The sequence below is a fragment of the Acipenser ruthenus genome, chromosome 1 (genome assembly GCF_902713425.1).
Source record: "Acipenser ruthenus chromosome 1, fAciRut3.2 maternal haplotype, whole genome shotgun sequence".
Classification (NCBI taxonomy): domain Eukaryota; kingdom Metazoa; phylum Chordata; class Actinopteri; order Acipenseriformes; family Acipenseridae; genus Acipenser; species Acipenser ruthenus.
The window spans coordinates 57,436,379-57,457,576 of NC_081189.1; the positions used below are offsets into that span (position 1 = coordinate 57,436,379).

The following is a 21,198-nucleotide window of genomic DNA, read 5'->3' on the forward strand; positions in this document are numbered from 1 at the left end:
TGTGTTCAGGTCAGAAATGCCATTCACAATCTTTACAGGACTAATTCGTATCAGCAGTAAGATTGGTGCTGACTTGGGAGAGGCTACAAGCAATAACCATCTGAGAAAGATTATTTTTTATTATGATTATTGTATGAATAGTGTTTATTATTATGATTAGTATAAATCTGTTAACCTTTTAGCGTTGCTGTTACCATATGGTAACAGCTTGGTTGTGGGTTTGCTTGTTAAAAACGAATATTGTCAATAGCATATATTGAACGGCTTCGCTTAGCCACTTTTTTATTTGAGACATGACTGTCTCTCTCTGGTTAACGTAGACATTACTAAACATATGGAAATGAAAAACCATCATGAAGAATATGCATGCAAGCTAAATTTTTTATTTTATTTTTTTTCCCCCCAGAAACGAGTCCGTTTGTGTTCACAGTGCAGTTTGCAAGTGCACTCAGCTCGTTTATATGGTGTGTGAACCGCACTATTTATTTATTTTTTCCCCCTTTCAGTTTTTTTCAGAATTGAGTGGTTTTGTTCACAATGCAGTTTGCAAGTGCACCCAGCGCGTTTATATGGTGTATGAAACGGATGTTTACAATATCCTGCAAGGCATATTGAAAGATGTCAGCTACTGATGTATTGCTCGTTTTAGCATGTTTTAGATTCTTACATATTGTTGTGGAAAAAAGCACTGGGGAGCACTTTGCCAATTTAATGAATACATTTCTTGAATGCCTACAGTAGGAGAATTCAGTTTATGCAATTCTGCACAGTTGTCGGCATTAAACAAAGTAATTTGAGAAAAGACTGAATATACTATAGCGTCGGGTCAAACGTGACCCAGGAGTGGGACATTGTGTGCTTAATGTTAGACTTACGGGGGGAATATGATTATTGTTGTACACTGTAATTTTCCTGCTGTTCGCTGTATGTGTCTCTGTCTACTGTCACGTGTCTGTGTGTCATTCCCCCCTACGTGCTGACGACACTGTGTGAATGGTGGAATAGGTATGCAAATGAGGTACCAGGAATGCGCCCAATGAGAGTGAGAGGGGGGTCTATATAAGCGCAGACGACTCGCTGGAGGTGGAGCGAGAGATCCATTGAAAATAAAAGAGAAAGAGATCCATTCATAAGAGCTTGAATAATAAACGGCACTTTTCAGCGCCAAAGGAACTACCTTGTAGCGTCTTCATTTCACCGCTGACAACTACATGCTGCCATTACAATATTTTACTATTTTGTGAGTTTTGTCGAGTTTGGCAAGATTTTGGTGTCTGACCAAAATTTCTACCAGAACTTCAGTTTCTCGCACTGTCCATGTAGTTTAGGATCACCAGATTTCTAGAGTGAAAATAAATGGGGATTTTTTTTTTCTTTAATTTACTGATGCTGTAGCAACTCTGAAGCCAAAAATAACAGTACATAAAATAACACAATAATAGTTTAAAAATTAAACATAGGGTGAATTTATTGCAGATGATAACTAATTATTTTATTTTTATATTGTCATCTAGTCAAAACATGTTAAACGTACAAAAAGCCAGATTTCAAAAATAGATCAGCTATAACCATTTAAACATATGGTATACACATAATCGGAATGGTTAAACAAATAATCCATAAGGTTGTTTATTTTATTTTTGAATGGCGCCAATACACAAACTAATACATTACTCTGCTATTAACTTGCTGAGCAGGGTGGTACAGTGGGAGCGTTGTTCTATTCAACGAGCTGTTGTTAAACTCATCAATGAGCCACCAGACTCGCTAAGAAAAAAAGCCGGTGAGATTCACTATAAACAAACAATGTATAGACAACATAGACGACCCCATGGAATCTGTCAACGTGGACTGTGGGCAGACTAAATTAAACATATAGTGGACAAGAATACTGTAAATCGCCAAGTAATAAAAGTCCTACCAAATCCCATTAATTTAGGAACTTTTCATCCTTTAAATTAAGTATTCAAATTATAAAGCAAAAATGTTAAGTTGATGCTACTTTTTATTTAGTAGTCGCCAATTGTTTTTATCATTTTTTCTCCCAATTTGGAATAGCCAATTATTTTTAGGCTCAGCTCACCGCTACCACCCCCGCGCTGACTCGGGAGCCAGCTCAGAGCTACAGTGTCGGAGGACAACGCAGCTCTGGGCAGCTTACAGGCCTACAGGTGCCCAGCCAGACTACAGGGGTTGCTGGTGCGCCGTGAGCCGAGGACACCCTGGCCAACCTAATCCTTCCCCCCCTGGGTGGCGCTAGGCCAATTGTGCGCTGCCCCCTGGGAACTCCCGTCCACCGTCAGCAGTGGAATAGCCTGGACTCGAACCGGCGACCTCCAGGCACATCCTGCACTCCACGCGGAGTGCCTTTACCGGATGCGCCAGTTGGGAGGCCCCTTGATGCTATTTTTATGATCTAATCAAATACAATGTCAAAACGATTAAGTTCATTCATATTTAAAAAAAAAAAAAAAATGCACACACACACTAGACTATGAATTCCGAGCTTTGTTTATTTTTTCAACAGATACCGGTACTGTAGTTATGTATTATTATATAGTGCTTTTCATGTAAAACATCTCTTTCACATAACATAATATGGTACATAAATACATAAAACTAAAATAAATAATGTTTGAACATTTCTAGTACTAGTTGCCATATTTAATGTCACAAAACTGTTGTTTTAATCCAGTCACCAGTGGATGTACTTCTGGCTCACCAATAAATTTGCAGCGGTGAACAAAACGACACGCCCAGTTTTGTACTTATTGGGCCAGTTAAAATTGTATCCGGGACAGTAAAAACACTACCTCAGTGTAACAATAACGCATTTTACCTTTCTATTTTGTTCTTTAGAAAAAAAAACTTCTTGTGTGTTCACTGGGTGCAGCACTGACTCCAGGTTGAGCTGCATTTGCCTGCTGCTTTGCAGTTTTCTGTTCGAAATGTTTCTGCCCAAGCTGTGGCTTGCTTCAAGATTAAATCTCTCCTACTGATATTTTCCCCGGTGCATTCCTTGTACAAAACGAAGGAATTGATGGTTGCCAGGTCCAGTACATTGTAAAATACAGCAACAGGCCACCGGCGAGAACCAGCTTTCACCAAGTACTGATGTGCCATCTGGTCTGTACTCCGTACTTTGTGTCATTGTAGAAATCCACAGTCTCAGTTTTTTTCTTGTCAACAGTCCCGATGGCAACTGATGTATGAAGGGAGCAGAGAGTAATTACAACATTCTTTCTCAGTTTGCACTTGTAAACAGTTAGAGTAGCACAGTCATTGTGTTTCAAAATTGTACTAGAGTACAGCTGTGGTTGCAAGTTTTGCGCAGAAGGTGGAAGCCCCCTTCATGCTTTGTTCACACCAGGCTGTTTTTTTTTTTTTCTTCAACTCCTTTGCCAATTGCAGTGAAGTCATTCAATTGTCAGTGGTATGTTTGCTTCACGAATACACATGATTGCAATAAACGCTTCTACTTCCTCCAACGACATTGCCCAGGAATCATCGTTTTGTGGTGTAGCATTCGCATATTGATTTTGTGCAGCCCGTCTTCCCACAGCGTCAACACCGGGATTTATAATTTCCCAAATAGCGCCATCCTTCCCAGTCTCCTGAATGCCGGTTGGTGCTGGCGATGCAGCTCGTCGCTGTTACTTGGTACTGTTACTTGCTACTGCTGCAGGTGAAGCATGGCTGGCACACCTGCAGCTGCTGCAGGAGACGATACAGGCAAAGCGGCTAGCACTGCAGAGGTAAGCTCAGTGGGGGTAGGGATAACAGCAGGCTTGTGTATATATATATATATATATATATATATATATATATATATATACATACACAGACATGCTCAAATTTGTTGGTACCCTTACAGCTCATTGAAATAATGCTTCATTCCTCCTGAAAAGTGATGAAATTAATATGAATATTTTATCATGTATACTTGCATGTCTTTGGTATGTCATAGAATAAAGCAAAGAAGCTGTGAAAAGAGATGAATTATTGCTTATTCTACAAAGATATTCTAAAATGGCCTGGACACAGTTGTTGGTACCCCTTAGAAAAGATAATAAATAATTGGATTATAGTGATATTTCAAACTAATTAGTTTCTTTAATTAGTATCACACATGTCTCCAATCTTGTAATCAGTCATTCAGCCTATTTAAATGGAGAAAAGTAGTCACTGTGCTGTTTGGTATCATTGTGTGCACCACACTGAACATGGACCAGAGAAAGCAAAGGAGAGAGTTGTCTGAGGAGATCAGAAAGAAAATAATAGACAAGCATGGTAAAGGTAAAGACCATCTCCAAGCAGCTTGATGTTCCTGTGACAACAGTTGCAAATATTATTAAGAAGTTTAAGGTCCATGGAACTGTAGCCAACCTCCCTGGGCGCGGCCGCAAGAGGAAAATTGACCCCAGAGTGAACAGAAGGATAATGCGAATAGTAGAAAAAGAACCAAGGATAACTGCCAAAGAGATACAAGCTGAACTCCAAGGTGAAGGTACGTCAGTTTCTGATCGCACCATCCGTCGCTTTTTGAGCGAAAGTGGGCTCCATGGAAGAAGACCCAGGAGGACTCCACTTTTGACAGAAAAACATAAAAAAGCCAGACTGGAATTTGCTAAAATGCATATTGACAAGCCACAATCCTTCTGGGAGAATGTCCTTTGGACAGACAAGTCAAAACTGGAGCTTTTTTGGCAAGTCACATCAGCTCTATGTTCACAGACGAAAAAATGAAGCTTTCAAAGAAAAGAACACCATACCTACAGTGAAACATGGAGGAGGCTCGGTTATGTTTTGGGGCTGCTTTGCTGCGCCTGGCACAGGGTGCCTTGAATCTGTGCAGGGCACAATGAAATCTCAAGACTATCAAGGCATTCTGGAGCGAAACGTACTGCCCAGTGTCAGAAAGCTCTTTCTCAGTCACAGGTCATGGGTCCTCCAACAGGATAATCACCCAAAACACACAGCTAAAAGCACCCAAGAATGGATAAGAACAAAACATTGGACTATTCTGAAGTGGCCTTCTATGAGTCCTGATCTGAATCCTATCGAACATCTATGGAAAGAGCTGAAACTTGCAGTCTGGAGAAGGCACCCATCAAACCTGAGACAGCTGGAGCAGTTTGCTCAGGAAGAGTGGGCCAAACTACCTGTTAACAGGTGCAGAAGTCTCATTGAGAGCTACAGAAAACGTTTGATTGCAGTGATTGCCTCTAAAGGTTGTGTAACAAAATATTAGGTTAGCGGTCCCATCATTTTTGTCCATGCCATTTTCATTTGTTTTATTATTTACAATATTAAATAATCAAAAGCAAAGTCTGATTTCTATTAAACATGGAATAAACAATGGTGGATGCCAATTACTTTTGTCAGTTTCAAGTTATTTCAGAGAAAATTGTGCATTCTTCGTTTTTTGTGGAGGGGTACCAACAAATTTGAGCACGTCTGTATATGTATATATAAAGAAAAAAAAAGAAAAAAAAGGAATATTGTAGGTTGTATTCAAAATAAAAACATGTACTGTATTCCTTCAAATTTTAGACGCACTTTACCATGTTTTGCTACTCAAAAATAGCCTGTGTCTTAAATTTGAGCACAGTATAGTGATGCGTGTATTCGCCAACAAAAAAACGGGACTACCAGAGTACACAAACAGCACGTGACTGACTGCCGAGAAAAGACAACAGACGCTGTGGAGTGTTGTGTCGTGCTTGCTGTTGCCAGGATGTGTGATGCCAGTGGTGGTATGTGTAATAGAGACGCCATCTTAAGTATTATGCAGTGCGCAGCACAATAAACAAGCTCAGTGGTTAATCCACTAAACATAAATCACTGTTTCATGTCAGTTTTTATTGATACAACAGCGTAATTGAGGTTGTATCTTTGTAAATGTATATTTATTTAATGTTTCATTTTTTCCTGAAATTCAGTCAGCACTCACATATCCAACCCTATAAAATTTTGAAGTCATTGACGGTTAAACGCGTGTGATGCATAGCTGATTATTTCATTTTGGCCCTGTTTAAGGGAACACAAAAAAAATACAATATCAAAAATACATAGCTGAAGGACTGTTTTAAAATAAGTAGGCTTCCACTTACTGTATTGTTTTTGTTGGTACAGTACTATATTTTCAACAGAATAAATACTTTAATTCAGAACGACATGATTCTGAAAATATCCCTTGCCAAAACTAGGGAGACAGCACATTAACTGCAATACAGTATACTTAAAAAAAAAATACATTGCATTGCCTTTTATGTTTTATGCAGTTCTGTGCATGGATAACATTTAGATTTAATTTTGCTGTTAGGGCATTAATGGGAAATTTTACATACTGCTACCAAAACAAAAACTTAAATTTCGAGGGCATCTTAAATTCAAAGGAATACGGTATTGTAAAAGACAGTCAAATTAACTGCTTAAGAGGTTCTAGGTGGGCAGGATTATAACTTCCTTATTTTCGCGATGTTCACGGCATCAGGGTATTTAGGAAAAGTCATAAACGGACAACAGCATAACTTTCAGACACGCAGAGTAATTTAAATTTGAAAACCTCAAACCATCAAAATGACTGCCGTGGCGGTTCTAGTGAACTATCTTTTTCCAATGTATTTTTTATTAAAACAGGAAACAGGGAAATACTGCACATATTGTTTTGCCTCATTTAAAAAGCTGCTTGAACACTTCAAGACTATTTGGTGATCAACATACCAGTGTATCATCAGTAAAAACAGCAAAAAATTAACGAGGACTAACACCCACAGCAGCCGATGACCTGGGTACAGTAGCTGGAATGAGGCAGCAGGCACGATCGTAATATGCTCCCTGTTTATACTTTGATCCAGCATCGTTCATAGTTTTGAAACTAAATGTTTAAAGATTTTGGTTCTTCCGCGACTGTGTTGAAACTCTTTCAAAAACATGATCTGTTCGCTGGGGTATATTTATTTTTGGAATCCACTACTAAGCATAGTTCCCATGTAGGTTCCCAAGGCAAAAGCGCAGTTTCTGTCAGTTACGTATAAAATTGAGATGCCTGCTGCTCTGGGAGGTAGGCCCACAAATGCTTTTTACAGCAACATTTCAATTATCAAGCCAAAACAATAAAGTTCAGACAGGGAAACAAAATGGACCAATTTTTAATTTAATAAATAAATAAATAAATAAATAAATAAATAAATAAAATAAAGGCAGCTCTCAGGGATCCGGGTACCCATGTCCTTTACGCACGCATGGTTTGTCGGAACTCTTAGGTTTGCGGCTGTCTGCGTACCCAGGACGTGCGTCTGTGTTCGATGCAGGCAGGCCTACCACAGATTTTATTTATTTATTTATTTATTTATTTTTAAATCATGCAGGTAATACATTTGCGTTGTGCGAAGTGCAAGCTTCAGAATGTTAGCAGGCTCAAACTGTGCGTTGTAATTCCCGCTGTGGAGAACTGGAAAACATTGTCCCAGTTTTCAGCCTTCATTTCTTTGTCGCGGTTGAAAACTTAAATTGTCCTGGTTTTGCTGTTGTATTCACATTTTTTTAGAAGTACAAAACTGTAGTAGTGTTCTCAGCAAGTTAACAGCAGAGTAATGTATTATTCAAAAATAAAACAAACAAAAACAAACGTATGATTACTTGCTAAATAATTCTGATTATGTGTTTAGCAATGAATATTCTATTTACAGGGCTCCAGACTGTGACTAAAATGGTCGCAAATGTGACAAAAAATTGTTTTTTGGCAACTGTCTTACTGGATTTAGGCGTTTGACAGGGAAAGGAAGAATCTGAGCTGTAAGTCTACCTCCCGACCAGAAAGGGCGCTATGTAATGAATTAATTGTGTTCAGCTGCGCGGCATGCAGCGCTTGGATAACGCGTGGCGCCGGGCTGATCACAGGGAGGAGTTTGGCAGTACAAAGGGGATGCAGCTATGCAAGTACAGCCCTTTACACTGAACGTGTGAACGAGACGGAGCACTGTATCCGTTGTGTACTGCAGAGGATTAGGAGCCAGGGAGCTGCAGCCAGGGAGCCAGCACAAAACACCCAGAGCACTTTAAATCACCGCAGAGCATTGTACAGTACAGCACAGCACCGCACCAACAGCATTGGAGTCGACAGCACTTTCCCGTGCACTTCTGGATTACAGTACTGTGTTATTTGTGAAACCTTTTTGTTTGGGACTGAAAACCTGCCGTTTAACCCCCATACCATTGCTGGTATGGACCCCCTCCCTCCCCCTCCCCCCTCCAAATTTCCTCTGGGACCTTCAGTTTCTTTTAGTTGAGATTCCTGGACCCTCAATGAAAAAGTTTTGGAGAGCCCTGCCTAAATAAACATAAAAAACAGTAATGCCCAAACATACTTTATAATCATAGCAGAATTAAAGCCAGTGTTATATAAGAATTGCATTACCTTTCAGCGACCCAATGATTTATGTACCGAAGCCGAACTGGTGCCCGTGCCTAGAAATAAAAATTAAAAAAAAACAGATAAGTCTATAACTCCCATAACTGTGTTTGTATTGAAACAATAACAAAAAGACAAACTTTTAAAAAGACAGGATTTTAATGTACTATAACCCAATATTAAAGACAAAAATATTTTATATATGGGAGCAGCAATAATGCTTAATACATACCTGGTTAGTTAGTTTAATAACCTGTGCCGAGACCTAACTGTGCACATATGAAGCAAGCTCCAGTAAACATGCTTTCAAATCTGTAATGCTTTCATAATTTACTGAGGGTGACTGCTACTGTACATACAGTAGTATGTGTACTTAAAGAAGGCTTCAAGTGCTGATTAATTTTTTTATTATAGTATTACAATATATTTAGGATATACTGTATTATTAAAAAAAAAAAAATCAGGAACTAAATTGTAAATATAGCTATAGCAATGAACAAGTTGTAATGTCCACTAATAATGACACAATTATTATTAACTCCTTAATAATACTACTGGTGATTTTTAGTTGTTTTACTCGTGTTGCTAGAACACGGCTCTCTCTACTCAAGCTAGTAAGAACAGAAAATTGTGAAAATTGTAGATTCAACAATGAGTGGACCAATAAATACTTATTTATTTTACTAACTGTACCGAACGCAAAGCCAATATGTTTATTGTGCAATATATGAACATTAAGTTGTGTAATATTTATTATTGCTTAAAAATGTGCAGAGTAAAATACTCTGGCCCGTCTACTCCTATTTTTTTCCCCCCAATCTGGCCCCCTTAAAAAAACTAACTAAATCAACTCTATCTGTCCAGGGCATACGAGAAACACATGCAAGCAGTTTAACAGCAAGTACAGCATAAACCAGTCTGCGTTGTTGCAGATGAAACTACACATGGGAGAGAAGTGTCCTGAACATTGTATTTAATTTATAATTTTATGAAAATTGCATAATTTTGTAATAATGCCCCTGGTTTACAACTAGTCTGTATATTGTAATGCCAGCAATAAGCTGTTTTTTTAAAACACCTTTATTTGTTGACTGATCTACAGTACATTGTTACTAGTGGACTGCTTTAGAAAGATTTTTTCTGAAAACTACAGTATCTCAGGGACAAATAATAAAAAAATAATAATAAAAAGAATAGATTTTTAATGTAAACATTTTATTTATGTTCAAATTATGTTGTTAATTCTTAATAAATTGGTAAAAACTGAAAAAACGGAATTTGCCATTCCCAGAAATACCGGCAACTTTTGCACTATGTTTTTTTTTTTTTTTTTTAATTTGAGGGGCGTTGCGGCAAGCAGCTTGGGCACTGCGGCAATTGCCGCCTGTGATGTAGATTATTTGGCGCCCTGCTTAAAGGAAGATCGGGATGATTGGATGACTGGGATGACTGCCTGCAATTACTCTGACAGACACTAGAGGCCACTACAATAACGTCTCCGCTTTATTTACTATGTTACTGTGTTTTGGTAGACACCTCTTAATTGATCTGTAATTGTGAAATACACAGTTGAATATACATTTTCAGAGGAAATACTGTTAATACAGTCGCAGTGGGAACATGGCAGAAAACACAGACTATTTTCTGCCAAGAATTACTGGTATGATGGGTATTAAAATATATTTGAGTAATATGGCTAGTAAGGCTGGGGCAATCCATAATTTTTCACTATCGATATATTGTTCTCCAAAAAAGCCGATCATCAATTCATTGACGTTATGAAAGGGTAAAAAAAACCTGCAGTAATACATGTGGCACTGTGGATTACTGTGTTACACTGCAAGTAACACTTTAAAAACTATTATTCATATTAAATTTATTACATCAGTTTAGTAATTAAATATATTAAATTATTGGTTTTTTTTTTTTTTTTACCTTATTTGTGTTGATTTGTACCAGTTGGGGGCCAAAGCAAAATAAAAATAAAAAGTTGTTTAAATCCATAACCAATCAGAGTAACAACCAATAAAGAGAAAAACTACACAGGACATTTTAATAAAACGAAAAACAATAACAGCAGTGCGTTTCTAAAACGCAGATGTAAAAGACAACATTTCTCTTTGTCATCCCTATCCAATAATTTTGTTTATATTACGAAGTAGTTTAATGCAATGCAACATGTAAAACAAAATGGTTCCACTGCTCCCTGCATCCTCTTAAAAATAAATAAATAAATAAATAAATAAATAAATAAATCTGCGGAGGTCCCATGTAGTGTACCAGCAGAACTGGGTTTTAGCTGTCAGAACAGAGGGCAGACCAGAAAACGCTGTCGTTTACGTGAGATCACCTAAAACATGACAATTTCAATGGAAGCGCCTGAGAATTACTAAGAATTTGATTTGCAAAGTATTTTTTTTGACTTGGTTGCTAAAAGCAAAATTGTAAATAGTTATGATGTTGACAGCTACCCGCAGAGACATTGGTACATGTTCTACAACACTGATTTTTACGTTTTCAAATTTTCTAAATAAATCGTTTTATGTTTATTTCTACTACCGGTACCGTTATTTATACTGTGCACTATTTCAGATTAACTCTGTTAATCTGAAATAGTTACACTAGAAAAATAATATAACTATGTTGATGCAATATGTAAAAATGCAGGTGTTATGATTGAAAACACAGATTTTGAGATGGTATGCTTTTTACAAATACACATTTTTAAAGGCTAGCGGAACCTCTGCATCTCATTAAATGGTCACACAATTTAGTTGTGTTACCAGAGTATCCCAAACATTGCTTTCTTTACTTTTTCTTGCCGTCTTACTTTAGAAAATAATTATCAAACATCGAAAGACAATGTTGCTCGCTCAATACAGTATTTGTAATTCTAGCACAACGCTCTTAATTTGCTCTGTTACTAAGACTCCTACACAGATGCAATCCCATCAGTAAACACTCACGGGGGGGGGGGGGGGCGGGTCAGGGGGGAGAAGGTGAGCTCAATCACATGCAGATTCAGAGTCAGACCTGACGGGAGCACAGAAGCGCTGCGCTTAATGCAAAAAATAACTGCTGATTCCAAATTTAATTAAAAAAAAAAAAAAAAAAAACACGTTTTCCTTTGTTAAAACCCTTTACACAAAAATCGATCGTTCTCAAACGATACGATGCATCGCCTCAGCCTTACATGCTACACTGCTGCTCCGCTCTCTGCACTGGCTCCCAATCACTGCTCGCATCCAATTCAAAACTCTTGTACTTGCCTATCGCTGTCTTGACCTTTCTGCTCCCTCCTATCTCCAGACTATCACTTATCCCTATGCCCCTTCCGCTCCTCCACCTCAGTCAGACTAGCTGTACTCTCCCTCAGCTCCCCGCTTCTAGAGCCCGCTCCTGGAGTTTAAGGGCTCAAATGGGGCCTTAGTAAGAGCCTCCAGTACAATGTTAAGGCTCCACTCGGGGAGAACAGTCCTCCTAGGAGGACGTAATCTCTGTGCGCCTTTAAGAAAACGCATAGCCAAAAAATGCGCACCCGGAGACATAGAATCTACAGGGGCATGGCTAGCAAATATAGCAGCCAAATACACTTTCAAGGTGGAAGGGGACCTTCTAGCGTCAAACAGTTCCTGCAGAAACTGCAATATAACTGGCACAGGGCAAGTAATGGGGTCATGGTTCCTTGCCAGACACCAGGCTTAAACACTTCTACTTAGCCCTAGCATTCTGCATAGTGCTCACAACCGCGTCCGACAGCCCTAGGGCTAACCAGCGGCCCCTTTCAGGGGCCAGACCCACAACCGGAACCTGCCTGGATCCGGGTGCCAAAGGGAGCCCTGTGTCTGAGTGAGGAGATCCAGATGAAGTGGAATCTCCCAGGGCTGGCCGTACAGCAGCTGGCACAGGGTCGCAAAGCATATCCTCCTGGGCCACCTGGGGGCCACTAGGACTTTCTCCAGAAAAGCCGGGAGCAACGGTATAGGAGGAAAAGCGTGCAAAAACCCTTTGGGCCAAACGTGCGCTAGGGCATCTACGCCGTGGACCGCCTAAGCGATGAAGGGAGTACCATAGGTGGCAATGCGTCATCTCCGCCGAAGCGAACAGATCAACCTGCGCCTTCCCGAACCATTCCCAAATGCGCTCCACCGTCTGAGGGTGGAGACGCCACTCTGACGGATGCGGACCTCTCCTGGAGAGGAGATCTGCTGCCGAGTTCACCACTCCCAGAATGTGCATCGCCTGCAGAGACAGCAGATTGGCCTGAGCCCATATTAATAGCTTGAAAGCTATGCGATACAACCGAGGGGACCGAAGGCCTCCCTGGTGGTTGATATACGCTACTACTGTTGTGCTGTCCGTCCGGATCAACACATGTGTGCCGCTCAGCACTGGAAGAAAATGCTGGAGATCAAGGAACAATGCCTGCAGTTCCAGCATGTTTACGTGCAGGGGTGTCCAGCGGACCCGACCAGGATCCGCGGGCTCCCCTGCCCTCTCAGACTGCTCCCCAACCCTGGTTGGAGGCGTCTGTTGTCACCACTTGGCGATTTAATACTACTCCCATTTGCACCCCTCTACGCAGGTGAGAGGGAACCCTCCACCAGCATAGGGCTGCTGAGCACACGTGAGACGGGGTCTACGCGACGAATGGCTTGCTTGCGCAGCAAGGCAGCCACTTCTTCTTGAAGTACCAAGGCTTGCAAGGGGTATGTCACGAAGGTGCTTTTAACACCTCAAAAGGGAGGAGGTCCAGAGCGAAACTGAACCGCATAGCCGGTTTGCACGGTAGCGAGCACCCAGGCATCTGAGGTGCAAGCGCGCCAGTACTGCAGCTGTTGTGCCGAAAAGGGGCTCTGAGGCCGCCAGCCTTCAGGGGCCCTGCTGGGGCTGAGGCTGAGCAGTTTGGGGTGGGCGCGTAGCGTGCTGGCCCTGAAGACGACCCCTGGGACTCTGGTATGTGGATCGACCACGAGCTGCGTTCCCTCTGCCTGCCAGTTGGGCTTGGTTACCCTTAAGGCGATGCCTTAGGTCACCCCGCGGAGCTGTGGGAACTGGAACTGTTCTGGTGACAGGTCGAGTCTGGGGAGCCCACCAATGGCCCAACTTACCCCATGCAGGAGCACGGGGAGGGAGCAGCGCAGCCACCTGACGGGAAGCCTCTCGCTCCCGAAGAGATTTCTTCAGAATCTCCTCCACTGCTGGCCCAAACGTATGTCCCGGGGATATGGGCGCATCCAGCTGCGCAGCCTTATCTGCGTCAGGGACCCTGGCTTGTGACAGCCACATCTGTCTACGCGCCACAATTAAGCCGACCAGGCTCCGGCCCAGGGCTTGCCCCTGCAGACCGGAGATCTGCAGCAGTGTATCGGACAGGAGACGCAGCTCTGAGGCCACCGGCTCCGGGAGCGGGGCCTCGCATAACACACGTCCAAATACGCCGTCAACACACTCGCTGTGTTAGCCAAGCGGGTTGCCTGCGCCTCTGCTGCATACGCTTGCTTCAAATGCGTCTCTGTCACCCTGCACTGAGGGTTAGGATACATCGGGTCTCTAGCGAGCCCCACCACCGACGGGGCTCTCACCAGGACTGCGATGGTGGAGTCTACCGGGGGAAACCCCATCAGGCCGAGCTTATCCACGCCCTCCAAGGAGGCTAGCGGTGTAGCCTGCTTGGAGATGATAGGACCCCGAAGCTGTCAAGTTCTTCCTGTGAGTGACGGTTTTATACCCTCGGTGGGCGGGACCAAGTGCGTCATCACAAGAAGGGGCCTTCGGCAGCTCTGATATAGAGAGCTCAGTATTACCTACCTCAAGGGCAGGGAATATCCCATACATAATGTTGGTGGTAGTCTTCGACTTGAAAGGGAACTACTTACTGTATCTTGTATTTGATTTTACTCTAATATGTAACCATACTCACGTTTTTTTGTAATTGCTCTTATCTGAAATCATCCTCATCCATTTACCATACTTACTACGTGTTCTTACTGGACTTTACTCATATAAGCAAATATTTACTATAAGTTTTAACGGCTTTAGTCAAACACTTACTTATAATTTACTGTATTTTTTATTTTGCGTTTATTTGAATTTGATCTTATTGTACCTTCAACTACTCTTATTGGCATATTATGATATTCTGTAATGTGATATTTTATAATGAGATACTTTGTACTGTGACATGTTTTAACAAAATAAGTCACCCTGGATAAGGGTGTCTGCTAAGAAATAGACAATAATTATTTAATTAATTAAATTGTACTATAGACCTTTTGGGGTGCAGCTGGTACCACCTATAATTATTTAATTAATTAAATTGTACTATAGACCTTTTGGGGTGCAGCTGGTACCAAAGTTACCGTTATTAATAAAATATGTAATAATAATAATAATAATAATAATAATAATAATAATAATAATAATAATAATAATAATAAATAAATAAATAAATAAATAAATAAATAAATAAATAAACATTTTAATTACAAAAAGTGAGATGCGTTTTTTTTTTTAAACACAGTTCAAAAACACATAGCATCAAACATTGATACACATAGCATCAAAAATCGGCAATATTGATACGGCTCCACTGATTCAACAGAAACATTTATGATTTGTCCCGCGTTCGTATCATAACCCTATGTGCGCAGTCTGACGGAAGTCGCATAGGACATAAACAAATGCAACTTATTGTTTGTAATGTGTAACTGTTTTTGTTGCCAACCCCCCCACCCCCCCCAACAACAAATTGCAGTGTTTCTGTTTGGATATTTATCTAAAAACAATACATCAATACAGTATATATTGTAATTTACGGTATTTACATAATAATGTAGTTATAACTCAAGGAACCACAGTAACTGCGTCCAGCTGCATAAATACGAGGTGTGACACAGGCCCGGTTTTTGGGATGGAACCGCATAACAGTCTCGCGTTTTGATTGGTCCATGTCTGTCACATGAATACGTCGTCACACGAGTGGAAAAGCGTGCAGGCATTTTTAACAATTGTGATCAGAGGGAGAGTGATCTGCTTTCCACAACCTTACCATTAAAATATAATGTGGTATTACACTGTACTGATATAACAAACTATGGGCGATTACTTTATATGAATTATCATGTTATGCACGAATGTAAGAATTGGCTTTCTGTGGTGGTGTACTTTTTTCTTTCAAGTAGCATATATCTATAATCGTTTTTGCGATATATTTTAATATAAAACATATAGACTGCCCCCGTTTTCATTTACGTCGCAAATTCTGGGCCGCTTTGCTTTTCAGATAATGTCCCAAATTCTGGGCCGCTTTGGTTTTTAGATAACGTCCCAAATTCTGAGCCGCTTTGGTTTTTAGATAACGTCCCAAATTCTGGGCAGCCTTGGTTTTTAGATAACATCCCAAATTCTGGGCCGCTTTGCATTTCCGAATTCAGCCCAGTTTTGGGGAATCAGCTGACAGCCGAGTTTCTAAGTCATGCAAGCACAGTTTACCATAAACTGGATCGTGAATTCATTTGAGAGTAACCCTTAGTACATTAATCAAAGTTCATGTATTTTTTACTCTCCCCAGAAATCTTTTTTTTTTTTTTTTAATGAAAAAAACAAAAATGTAAATGTTAAAAAACGTATTTCTTATTGAAGAAACTACATTGCACTGAAATAGATACATGAAAATTAATTTAAGCAGTCGTTTTACTTTATTAAAGGCTAATATTAAAACACATTTTTGGGAAGGAACATGGTATTCCGAAAAAAGGACATCTCGTTTTCTTATGTAACGTCCATCAATATATTGTAGTGTTTCAGGTTCTTTTTGGACAGAAATGAGACTGCAACTGTGAGTAGATGAAGGCCGTTTATTTTGACAATAATTAAATAATCACAAAATAAAATCATAAAGTGAGGGAAAGGAGACTGGGAGTCGAAAGTGAAAATAAATGATTGTAGTAATTTTTACCCTACCCTTCCCAGTCTTTTCCCCGCCCTCTTGTGCGCAAAACCTGAACTCCAATTCCCCTCCACACACGTGTACCACCATGCAACCCTGGCACGCACACACCACCATGCAACCCCTGCACGCATACACCCACCATGCAACCCCTGCACGCATACACCCACCATGCAACCCCTGCACGCATACACCCACCATGCAACCCCTGCACGCACACACCACCATGAAACCCCTGCACGCATACACCCACCGTAGCAATTCTTTGCAAAATATATTTTCGGGTATTCAGCCCCATTCATGTCTATGGCAATGTTATAAAACACATTTTCAGGCATATCTCTCGAACCCGTAGAACCACCACTCAAAGTGATATAGACTCAGGGGAGCACCCCAAACCACCCCCTAAAAAGGTGTGGTGGTTCACCCAAAAACTCATGTCATGACGAAAAAATTCACTTTGCCAAGCCGTCCTGGCATTTGAACCATGAAAATGGTGACTCCTTGTGCGGGGCCCCATGGGGCCCCAACGCAAAAAAAAATCAAGTTCCTAACCCCCACAGAACCCGAGATACGCCCTGTCAAAAATGTCCAAAAACTACCCTTTTTGGGGTCATATCTCCATGACCCCGGGGCCTAGAAACCGGGTTGAACTTCCTAGGGTCATGTCTGGGGGCCCTCTTTCACAGGGAGCCACCCGTTTTCAAATGCTACATTTTCAACAAATTTTCACATTTTCAGCATGATGGCATGTCAAGGTTGCATTTCCAATAGCTTTTGAGCTCCAGGTTGGCAAAAAAAGTCTAAACTGGTGTCCTTTCTAGCTGGGGACACGTCACTTGGAGGGATCGACAGGGGCCCCGAGGTGGACCTCCATACCGATTTTCAAGTCTTGGGGACCCCCGGAACCCGAGATACAGCACCCTGAAAAATGTCTATGGGAAATCCCATTATAAAACCCCTTTGGGGCAACGCCCACCATCTGGCGGTGGGGTGGCGTTTGAACCCGTGGCTGATGTCTTTCTTTAGCTAAGACACTTGTGCACGCAAAGAATGTCCTTCTGAGTTTGTTGGCCCAGGGGTCGTGGAGATACGGGTATGATAAGAGACCACCCCCTTCCCTATGGCAAATCCCATTATAAAAACACCATCGGGGTAAGGCTCAGCTAATGGCGGCCGTGGGTCTTACGAACTCGAAGGAACCCATTTTCTTTAGCTAAGATTGTTGTGCATCTAAAAAGAGTACAGAAGCACCAATTTAAGTCCATTCCAAGTGTTTTGTGATCACAATATCAGCCTGAGTGTATCGGAGCACAGTTTTGCACCAAAAGCGAGGGGAGGCGAAAAAAAGCACTATATACCCTATTCTTTAAGATATCACTTTGCAGTGCAAATTTGAGGAACGCAACCACTTAGCAGCTTGCAAATTGGTACTGCAATTTAAAGGCCTGTAGTGTCAGACTGGTAGTGCCTAACTGATTCAAGTGTTTTTGGAATGATTCTTGCAAAGACTGATTTATAAGAAAAAAGAGAGATTGACAAACAGCATTTTGCTTTATATGCAGAAACGGGCAACTACAAGAGGGTGTCAAACAAGCTGTGAATGTCCCAGGAGGCTACAGAGTACCTCTGAGTATGAATCCAGATGCTCGCAGTACCTGTTCTTAGATGTCCGAAACCACTGTATTGCTGTATAACTGTATACCCTATAAATATCACTTTTTATTGTGTATTTGAGGAAAACAACCAATTACAAACTTCATTTGAATTGCTGTGCTATCAGAATACAAGTGTATAACTTTGCTGGGTATTGCAGTGTATGCTGGGTATCAAAAGGCCTTCAAACTTTTACAAAAGGCCGTCAAAGTTACAAAAAAATAGGTGTGCTCCTAACCCAATACTTGTCTTTTTAATTCTGTGCATCCAAATACTTGTAGTTAAAAGTTTTAAGAATTAAGCTTACTGTTTGTTGTTCTGTCCTGAACCAGCAGTTTGTCACCCAGATTTATTAAATAAATGGGGGGGGGGGGTCATCAGATTATTCTCCATTTTATTGTAACTGAGGTACCGTTCAGTTGAGCGAAAATTGTAAAGGGGTACTCGAGCTGAAACCTCCAGATAGAAGGGGTACAGTTTCAAAAAAAGGTTGAAAACCCCTGAACTACAGTATAAATGATCAGGAATAGATAAGGGAAATGCTGACTAATACAATACAATAGGATTTATTTGAAGTTGTTGAAGGGCACTGGTCTCTTAAACCCAGAAGTTCTGATAAACCCCTATGCCTCACTATATATTGATGGACATTACATAAGCAAATGAGATTACCTTTTTTTTTTTTTTGGTATACCATGTTCCTAAATGTTTTCTGAGGAGAGTAAAAAATACATTAAATTTGATTCATGTACTCTTAAATGAATTAACGGTCCAGTTTATGGTAAACTGTGCATGCATGACTTAGAAACTCGGCTGTCAGCTAAGCAGAATATCTCAAAAACTGGCCTGAATTCGAAAATGCAGAATTCGGAACGTTATCTGAAAACCAAAGCGGCCCAGAATTTGGGACGTTATCTAAAAACCAAAGCGGCCCAGAATTTGGGATGTTATCTGCAAACCAAATCGGCCCAGAATTTGGGACATTATCTGAAAAGCAAAGCGGCCCAGAATTTGCGACGTAAATGAAAACGGGGGCAGTCTATATGTTTTATATTAAAATATATCGCAAAAACGATTATAGATATATGCTACTTGAAAGAAAAAAGTACACCACCACAGAAAGCCAATTCTTACATTCGTGCATAACATGATAATTCATATAAAGTAATCGCCCATAGTTTGTTATATCAGTACAGTGTAATACCACATTATATTTTAATGGTAAGGTTGTGGAAAGCAGATCACTCTCCCTCTGATCACAATTGTTAAAAATGCCTGCACGCTTTTCCACTCGTGTGACGACGTATTCATGTGACAGACATGGACCAATCAAAACGCGAGACTGTTATGCGGTTCCATCCCAAAAACCGGGCCTGTGTCATACCTCATAAATATAAAACAGAAACCAATGTAGTGTTCCTTTCCACAATACGCACACACAAAAGTATATAAAGTAGGTCACTGAGGAAGAAGTCTGGCCTCTTCCCCAACACACACAAAACAAAAGAAAATAAATGCTCTTTAAATGAATGTGTTTTTTAAATATAATTTACGGTATTCAAGCTCACATACATCTATTGTGTCAGCGTTTGATATTGTAAATAAATTAAACTTACCAGGGTTGGCAGGTTGTTATTCATTTTGTCCTGGTATAATTTGCTTTCCTCTGAAAAAATCGTGTCCGTGTTGTTTTCTAGTATTATTAAACTAAACGGTTCAAGAGCGGCTCCTTCACCCCATACTATTCCCACAGGATTAGGAACAACTTCTGATTAGGAACACTTCTGTGTGCTCGAGAACGTTATTAAAACTTAAGAAACACCTCGCGCGCTTTTTCAACTTCATCGATGACAACAACACAACGTCAGACTCAGAACACTGACGCCAAGGTTGCCTGATTTCTGACAGAAAAATAGCGACCTCGTTCTTCAAAACAAGCCCAAAACATGCGCAATCCATGTTAGAGGGCGTTTATGAAAATTTTAACCGTGACTTAAACAAACAAGCCCAATTCCGCTTGTTATAAGCGGACTTGACAACTAGTCTGGCGCATGCACAGAACATCACGGGATAAGGACAATTCAATTTTTCAATTTCAATTTAAAGTGCTTTATTGGCATGACTGGTTATTACAAGTACTGTATTACCAAAGCAATGATGGGTAAATTCCAATTCAAGCCCGCCAGGAGAGTATAATCAGAAAATGACTACAGTTGCCAAGTCCGCTTATAATAAGTGGGATTGGGCTTGTCTTTTTTACAAAGTTGCTTTAATTTTTTGAGTCGCAGGTTGTGTGATTGACTGCATGTCATAGAATTTTAGAATCCTCCTATCCCCAGCAACTAAGAAAAACTAGAACTACTAAAAAAAAAAAAAAGTATTTGTATAAACACCCCCACTCCCTCCCTCTGAAATGGGTTGGGCTTGTTTTGGTTAGGGTTTGGTATTTAGGTAAAGGAACAAATAACTAAAACATTAATTCTCTTTCCTTGGTTATGCACTGGCTACACAACTTATTTCATTTTCCTTAAAATTCATATAATTTTAATAAATCAGTGTGGTAAAAATATATTTATATATAATTAACTAAAGATTTTCTGAGAGTGTATTGGAATAATAGCTAGACCATAAAATATATTTACAAATTACCCTCCTTATCTAAATATTATGATACATACAAATAATGCAATACCTTACCATAAAGAGTACCAAACTCAATGTTTATTAATTATTAGTTTGGTCTCCATGGGACTAAACAGTGCAGTGAAAGTGTATTCAATTAAACGAAGGACTGGTGGGGCAGGTAATCCGGAAAAGAGATAAAGAAAAAGTAAGTGAAAACAAATTCAAAAGAATCGTATTAGAAATGATATACATTTAATAAGTGCAAGGACCACATTATGGGATATATGCAAATTATATTCCAATCACTCTAAAATGTAGAATCAACTCTAAAATATACGTCAACTGTTGAATATTATGTGATAGATAATGTGTATTGTATTTTATTTATTTTTTATTAGTGGTGAAAATAAATAATAAAATGTCAAGTGAATGAGGGATAGGATAAAAATTATTTGTGTTAAAATTAGGATAGTGAAGTAAGGAATAGGGATTAGAACCTTCAAATCAAAAATAAAAACTGAAAATAGATAATAATTCAGATTAAAATTTA

At 40.1% G+C, this 21,198-nt stretch overlaps 1 protein-coding gene across 4 annotated transcripts in view; it reads right to left on the reverse strand.

Annotated features, from left to right (window-relative positions):
* The window catches only part of LOC117420833 (centromere protein C), an 80,405-nt gene extending 60,418 nt beyond the window's left edge, over positions 1–19,987 (reverse strand). For 2 of the 4 annotated variants that reach the window (XM_059026373.1, XM_059026382.1), the window contains exons 1-2: positions 19,640–19,987; positions 8,423–8,472 (exon numbers count right to left, since the gene is read on the reverse strand). In XM_059026373.1, the coding sequence (XP_058882356.1) occupies positions 8,423–8,472; positions 19,640–19,663 (74 nt within the window). In that variant the 5' untranslated portion in view covers positions 19,664–19,987. The remainder of the gene's footprint in view (positions 1–8,422; positions 8,473–19,639) is intronic. The other 2 variants (XM_059026376.1, XM_034034511.3) reach the window with 1 other exon arrangement.
* Positions 19,988–21,198: the final 1,211 nt, after the last annotated feature.